Below are 7027 nucleotides of genomic sequence, written 5' to 3' on the forward strand. Positions count from 1 at the left end.
CGCTGGCCTGCTCGGCAGCTCTGAACTCCGACTGTCTGCGCACAGCGCCGGCGGCTCTGCAGAGGGAGGGGAGGAGGGCCACCCGTCGGGAGTGCAAGCTTCAGGATCATGCGTCCTACTTTGAAGCTGTATCTCCCAGTTTGGGCTTCAGTGACTACAACGAGTATTTTTAAGACTATCCAGAACTCGGTTTCAGAACAGGTGTTACCTTGGATTTCTCTGTTGGAGACAATAAACCCTAATTTTGACCTGAAACTGCTTTTTACTCAGTTACCAGATTAAGCTTTGATGTAGGACATTGGATTGGAACCACGGAGCTTCCTGGAAGCTTCACAAAGGGGTGGGGGCTGCAGAGCCCAGGTGAGTTCATGCAGTGTGGGCCTCGCACTCAGAGCCCAGGAAATGTTTGTCTACACGTCCTGACCTCGAGCGTGGGGTTGCTCCCCAGGGCAGTATTCACTTGTTCAGCACTCGGGGAAGAGGGGAGGCCCGCTGGCATCAGCAATGTCCACGGAGGGGCACCTGGCGGGCTCTGGACAGTGGAGCGTGTGACTTGATCTTGGGGTTGTCACTTGGAGCCCCACATTGAGTGTAGAGTTTTTTTTTTTTTAAGTTTCCACAGAGATCTGAAAAAGATCCAGAAAACGGAAAAGGGTAATCTTGCAAGTGTGAACGTTCATTCTCTGTACAAGGCCTTGTGCGGCCCTGGGAACAAAGATGGACCTCGGTCAGTGGTAGGGTTGACCACTGATGACGGTGCACAGCTGCTCGGGGCACACGCCGCGCGCTCGCAGCTGCCTCGCTGGGGACTGGCCTGTGCAGACACGTGTACAGACGGTGCACCTCGGGCAGCGTGACAATATCAAGAGCTTTAAAATGTTCCCATTCTGCGTCCTCTGTTCCTACTTCTAAATAGTTTCAGTACGTGAAATGGTTTTTACCACTAACATCACTTTTAATTTTTTTTAAGACTTTATAACGAGAGAGAGATCACAGGTAGGCAGAGAGGCAGGCAGAGAGAGAGGGGGAAGAAGGATCCCTGCTGAGCAGAGCGCCCGATGCGGGGCTCGATCCCAGGACCCCGAGATCATGACCTGAGCTGCAGGCAGAGGCTTAACCTACTGAGCCTCCCAGGCACCCCCGTCACTGTGATTTTTAACAGGGAAAAAAAAAAACACAGAACGCTGCTACGCTCCGTGTCCCTCCCTCACCTCCAAAATCTCAACGTCGAACCCCTGACACCCAGTGTAACGTATGAGGAGCTGGGCCTTGGGAGGCAACTCGGCGTGGGTTCAGAGCCCCCAGAGAATCCCGACCCCTGGAACCTTGTGCGGGGAGAGGCCTGCAGCCGGCCAGGCCAGCCTGGGGTGCTCGGTTTGCTGCGTCCGAGGCGACATCGCGCGCCCGCCCAGGGGACGGCGTGTTCCACAGCCACGAGCCACAGCTGCCACACTCGGGACTTCAGCGACAGAGCTACCACACGCAGACGCGGCGCCCATTGGTCTCCGTGGCTGTCTGTGGGCAAAAGGACTTTGAGATTCTTTTTTAAGTTTGTTTTTACTTTTTTTTCCCAAATGTATCCTGAGGATGTACTCCCTGAACACATGGAACAGTCACGACAGACACACCTTGCACAGAAGGCCTCCATCACTGGGCGGGGGGGACACGGCGCTCAGCATGTGCGAGGGCCAAGCGGCAGCCGGACAGCCCCGTCCACTCCCGGCCTCGGGGCAGCAGGGCCCCGCTGTCCGCTGATGCTGCAGGCGACAGTCCGCACCCGTCAGTGGAGCCTGGCCCAGGCCCCACCTGGGGGCTCTACCCGGGATCGGCCTCCGCAACCCTCCCCCTCCGTGGGCATCACCACCCGCCACGTCCTCCGCGCCCACCCTGCCGCGACCTGCCCTCGGAGGAGAATTACCGGAGAGGCTGGGGGTTCCCTGCCCTGCACGGGGCCGGCAGGGAGCGAGTTCTCAGGAAAGCTCCCGCACGCTGCTCAGGCCGGTTCACCGGAGACCTGTGGACAGGTGCCTGACCGCCGACTGTGCAGGCGGGGACACTGCCGGGGCAACACAGACCGAAGCAAATGTCTGCGAAAATCAGGACCCCAAGTCCCCTAAGCGGGGGCTGGTTATGCTGGAAGCTACAGCGTTGGCCAAGGACCCTGGACACTCCGACCCCGAAGGCCGCAGGCAGAGACCCCGCTCCCCTCCACCCTGCACGCTCACTGCCAAGGGCTCCGACCCAACGGCAGGACTGGTGTTCGGAGTGAGAGGAAGAGAGAGCCCTCCTCTCCCCCACGTGCTCACGGCCGGAGGAAACGGTGTCTGCAGGCCGCTCACCGGGCCCCGACTCTGCCGGGACTCGGACCCCACACTTCCGGCCTCCGGAACTGTGAGGACCCAGAGTTCCACTGTTTAAGCCACTTACTCTAGGATGTCATGGCAGCCCGAGCTGCCTAAGACACCCACTTAGAGGGTCCCAGGAGTGGCCTCTGCTCCCCTTTCCCCAACTCCACCTCAACCCTGGCAACAGTCTCTCCACCAGGCTCCCAGCCGAGCCCCTGTGCTCTGCTCTGCTCTCAACTCAGCATCCGGCGAGGCCACTGCAGAGCGACTGTGACTCACCCCCACTCCGCTCCAGTTGAGCCGAAGTCCTCAGAGAGGCCTTCAGGGCCTGCCCTCCCCACGCTCTGCGCACCCCCTCACCAGCCACAGCTGCCCAGGTCGTGCACTATGAGCTGCTCCCCCTGTCCAGAACCCCCCCTCCTCAGACCACTCTGCTCCCTTCAAATCTTTGCTCATAAAACATCTCCTCCCGGAGGCCTCACCCATGACCCAACTTAGGATGGCAGCCCGGCTCTTCTGGTCCTAGGTCCCTGCTCTATTTCTTTTCTTTCTTTCTTTTTTAAAAAAGGTTTTAGGGCATCTGGGAGGCTCAGTGGGTCAAGGCTCTGCCTTCAGTTCAGGTCATGATCTCAGGGTCCTGGAATCGAGCCCCACATCGGGCTCCCTGCTCGGCGGGGAGCCTGCTTCCCCCTCTCTGTCCCCCTGTGATCTCTGCCAAATAAATAAAATCTTTTTAAAAAATATTTTATTTATTTGAGAGAAAGAGAAACACAAGAGGGGGGTAGAGGCTCTGAGGAGGGAGCCAGACACAGGGCTCCATCCCAGGACCTGGGAATATGACCTAAGTCCAAGGCAGACCCTTAACTGACCAAGCCACCCAGGTGCCACTCCTTTCCCTTTGTAAGTATTTATTTATTTTGGAGAAAGAGAACATGAGCGGGAGGAGGGGCAGAGGGAGAGAATCTCCAGCAGACTCCCTGCTGAGCAAGGAGTCTTGATCCCAGGACCCTGAGATCATGACACGAGCGGAAATCAATCGACCAAGCCACCCAGGGCCCCCCCCCCGCTCTCTTTCTGCACCACTGACCCTCCTGACAAGCTTTGCCAGTCATTTTGTAATGTCTCCCCCTCGCCACTACAGTGTTAGCTCCATGAGGTCAAGGATGTGAGGCAGGAAAATGAAATGTCCACACTAGAACACAGGGTTGACAAAAGCAAATAAGCAGAGAGCTCAGACGTTACAGGAGGCCAGGCCGAGTGACCACCGTGTCCACACAAAGGCCGTGGCCTGGACTCCCGAAGGCAAGCACACACGGCCACCCCGGAGCAGCAGGCGCCCTCACCCAGCAAGACCAGCAGCTGGGGGAGGGGGCGGTGCCACCTGATGCCCACCCAGGAGGACACTAGTTATAATTGCTTTATTTCCAGGAAAAAAAAAGGAAGATCCAGGATTCTCAACGGAACAGACACTGACATGATAACGTTCAAACATCTCACTGAGGAACGGCTCCTGGAAGGGCAGGCTTTGTCCGGGGACACCTGTCAGAGCCGGCTCTCCCCAGTGACTGCAATGGGGTCGCAAGCTCGGTCAGGCCTGCAGTTTGAGCTCACACCTCTTCTCCAGGTCAGCCATCTCCTTGAGGACCAGCGCCACGCTGTACCGCAGCTCTTGGAACTTGGCCGTGGGGATCTCAAAGCGGTGTGCCGAGCCGTCTGAAAGCTTCAGCTGCATCAGGACGCTCGGCTGTAGGGAACGTGCCAGGGCACTGGTGGAGATGGCCACATCCACCCTCCAGCACAAGCGGGAAACATGAGGCAGCCAGGCCCCCTGCTGCCTGGCCACAGAGTTGAGGAGAGGCCGTTGGCTCCCAAACACCACACTGGCCAAGTCTGTAACCAGGTCTTGGGGGATGCAGAGCTCCTGGAGCTGGTCCTGGAAAGCGTCGGGCTTCAGGCTGGCTGGGGGCAGCCGGATGGCCTGCTGGAGCAGAGTGTTTGTGCCGGCGAGGAGGACACCAAGCCGTTCTTCTGACAGGTCCGCACCAGCCCTGAGGCGCTGCACAGCCTCCCGGCAGTCCTCTCCCTGCAGACTGCTGACCACCAGCTTCAGCAACTTTCTGAATGTGCCCCTGTCCAGGTCCCCCAGGAGCCGGGGCATTGCGGCCACTTCTGGGGGGAGCTGGGCCCCCAGGAAACTCACCCGGCCGCTGTGACTGTCGGCAGGGTAGTGCAGGTATGGGGCTGCAGTCCCCACGGCAGACATGGCTGCTTCCTCCTCTTGATCAGGCCACCCGGAGGAAGGGTCCCAGCTGCAACTGCCAGGGCGGGGGAGAAGAGAAGTCCCGTAACTCCCATGTGCTCTGGGCCAGAAAATGAGGGCTAACATGGCTTCTGCCTTCAAGGTGCTGACAGCATGAATCTCCTACAACACCCAGTGTCATGGGAGCTGTTCTGAGAGCAGGTGGCAAACGGGCCCACTTTAATCCCAGGCAGAGAGGAGCCAGGAGCTGGCAGGGAAGGGAGACAGGGTGGGGAGGGAAAGAGAACCAGAAACCAGAAGAGGAGAAGATAGTTCTCCAAATACCTAATGGAGAAGAGACTGAAGGAGAAGAAAAGCCCAGGGAACCCAGGGATGTAACAGCCACGGCTGCGGTCACCAACCACACCGAGATCACTCCACTTGGAATCGTGACAATGGCTTTGCAGGAGCCAATAAGGAAACGGAGGCTCAAACCCAAACGCCCAAGGACCAGAACCCAGGCCTGTCTATCAGAAGCCCGCGGACGGCACAGCGCGGGAGAAACCAGACGCAGGCGGGCAGCAGGAGGGCACGCGACAACAGAGGCCCCTGCGGTGCCTGGAGGGAAGGTCTGTGTCAGTACCGGAAAGGACAGTATAATGTCCTGGCGCGTGTCGGTGACCGAGCCACGCACCCGCTTACACAGGAGAGGCGGGCTCGCCCGCTCCGAGCGCTGGACAGAGCTCGGCAGACACAGATCCTGTCCCCACGGCGCGCACCAGACCGTACAGCGAAGCGCGGGGGACCGGGCGGCACAGGGAGACCTCGACTGGCTCCACCGTACCGCATCCTCCCGGGAAGGCCGGGGCCCCCTCGCCCTGCGTCAACGACCACGCAATGCCCAAACTCGGGTTCTCCGCAGCTGCCCGGCCCCTACCAGGAACGGCCTTCCACTGCCCCGGCCGCCCCGCTGCTCAGGCCCTGCTCCCCGGAGGCTGCCCCGCGCGGACGCTCTCCTGGCCACCGGCCAGAGCAAGGAGCTGACAGAGACCGGCCGGGCTGGAGCTGCGCCCCGTGTTGGCCGGAGGGACCCCGGCCACCTGCCGCACGGCCGAGCGGCCGCCCACCACCCGCGGACCGCGCCCCAAGCTGCTCCGGATCGGCTTCCAGAACTTCCCGGATAGAGCGGCCGAGGAGCCAAGGAGCGGTCTGCGGCCTCCGCCCCGAAAGAGCGACCCCAACCCCGCACCCCAAAGCCCGAAACTCCCCCTCACCTGCCGAGCTCAGACTGCACCGGAGCCGCCGAGCGAAGCCCACCGGCGCGGCCAGACCGGAACCCGGCAGGTTCCCGGAAGCTACCCCGAGACACTTCCGGGACGCTCTAGGACGCCGGGAGGACCGGGCCCTCTGTGATCCGGCCACGTGAGTCAGGCCCCCGGCGCCTGTTGTGATGGGGGTGGAGCAGCCGTGGTCGGCGCGAAGCACGTGCCGCCGTCGCCCGCGGGGACTTGAAAGGCCGCTCAGGGAGCTGCGGGCGCTGGGCTCCGCTGGTGTCCGGGGCGGGGGGGTGGGAGGAGCGGACCCGGGAGAGGAGGGCCCGCACCCCGCCCTGCTGCGCACCTGCGGGCGCCTGAGCTCCCGGCGGCACATCCGAAGGCCGGGCCGTGCGGGCTCCGCGGTCGCGAGTCGGCGCGGGGAGGGCGGACCCCCCGTCGGCACGGGAACACGCCACGGGGAGCACGTGGCCGGCGGGCGGACGCGGGCCGGGGCCGCTGCCCCTCGTCGGAAGCGCGACAAGCAAGAGGACGCGGCGTGGACCGACCGCGGTCGTGCGCGGAGACCCTGGTCCCAGCGGGACGGCCTCGGCGGTGGGGCCTTCGGCGGGCGCTGGGCCGTGAGGCTGGGGCCCCGACAGCGGGGTTCGCGCCTTCAGGAAGCGGACGGGGGACCGGGAGAAGCCGGCTGTCGACAGCCCGGCCCGGGGCTTCGGCCGAGCCGCCGACCGGGCGCCGTCGGCTCGGGCTTCCCGTCTCCAGGACCCGGAGAAGAGTAAGGGATGGCGCGGGGGCGGCCGCAGGGGCCCTTCCGAGCCCTGGGCGGGAGCGGGGAGCAGAGGGTCTTGCGTCGCCTTAAGACGCTGCTCAGATCGACCCTCAAGTGAGTCAGCCGGTCCCGGTCCCGCGAAACGGGTTCCTCGGTGTGAAAGGGCCGGGAAGGGACCCTCAGTTGGGATGGCGCCACGAGGCCAGCAGGGGGCGCGCTGACCCTCTCGGAGTCCCGCCCGCGGACCCGGAATTCCCGCCCGCCGGACGTAGAGGCCTCTCTTTCTCCTCCCACGGTCCCCCGCAGCCCAGCCAATGAGAAGGCGCTATACTTGCAGCCCCCAGTTTAGTCCAATGGGCTCTCCGTTTACAACAGCCCGCCCACCCGCCAGTCTGCACTG

At 62.4% G+C, this 7027-nt stretch overlaps 1 protein-coding gene across 1 annotated transcript; it reads right to left on the bottom strand.

The window, feature by feature from the left end:
- Window positions 1–3744: 3744 nt before the first annotated feature.
- Window positions 3745–5929, bottom strand: COMMD5 (COMM domain containing 5). Its single transcript, XM_044247046.1, has 2 exons — window positions 5859–5929; window positions 3745–4660 (listed from the first exon to the last, which is right to left on the bottom strand). Exon 2 carries the CDS (start codon window positions 4606–4608, stop codon window positions 3934–3936), a length of 675 nt encoding a protein of 224 aa, XP_044102981.1. The 5' UTR covers window positions 4609–4660; window positions 5859–5929; the 3' UTR covers window positions 3745–3933.
- Window positions 5930–7027: the final 1098 nt, after the last annotated feature.

Source organism: Neovison vison, chromosome 4, assembly GCF_020171115.1.
Source record: "Neovison vison isolate M4711 chromosome 4, ASM_NN_V1, whole genome shotgun sequence".
Taxonomy (NCBI): domain Eukaryota; kingdom Metazoa; phylum Chordata; class Mammalia; order Carnivora; family Mustelidae; genus Neogale; species Neogale vison.

What these genes read in the sequence shown, in the direction of transcription:
- COMMD5 (XM_044247046.1), bottom strand. Translation starts at nt 4,608, where the DNA reads ATGTCTGCCGTGGGGACTGCAGCCCCATACCTGCACTACCCTGCCGAC.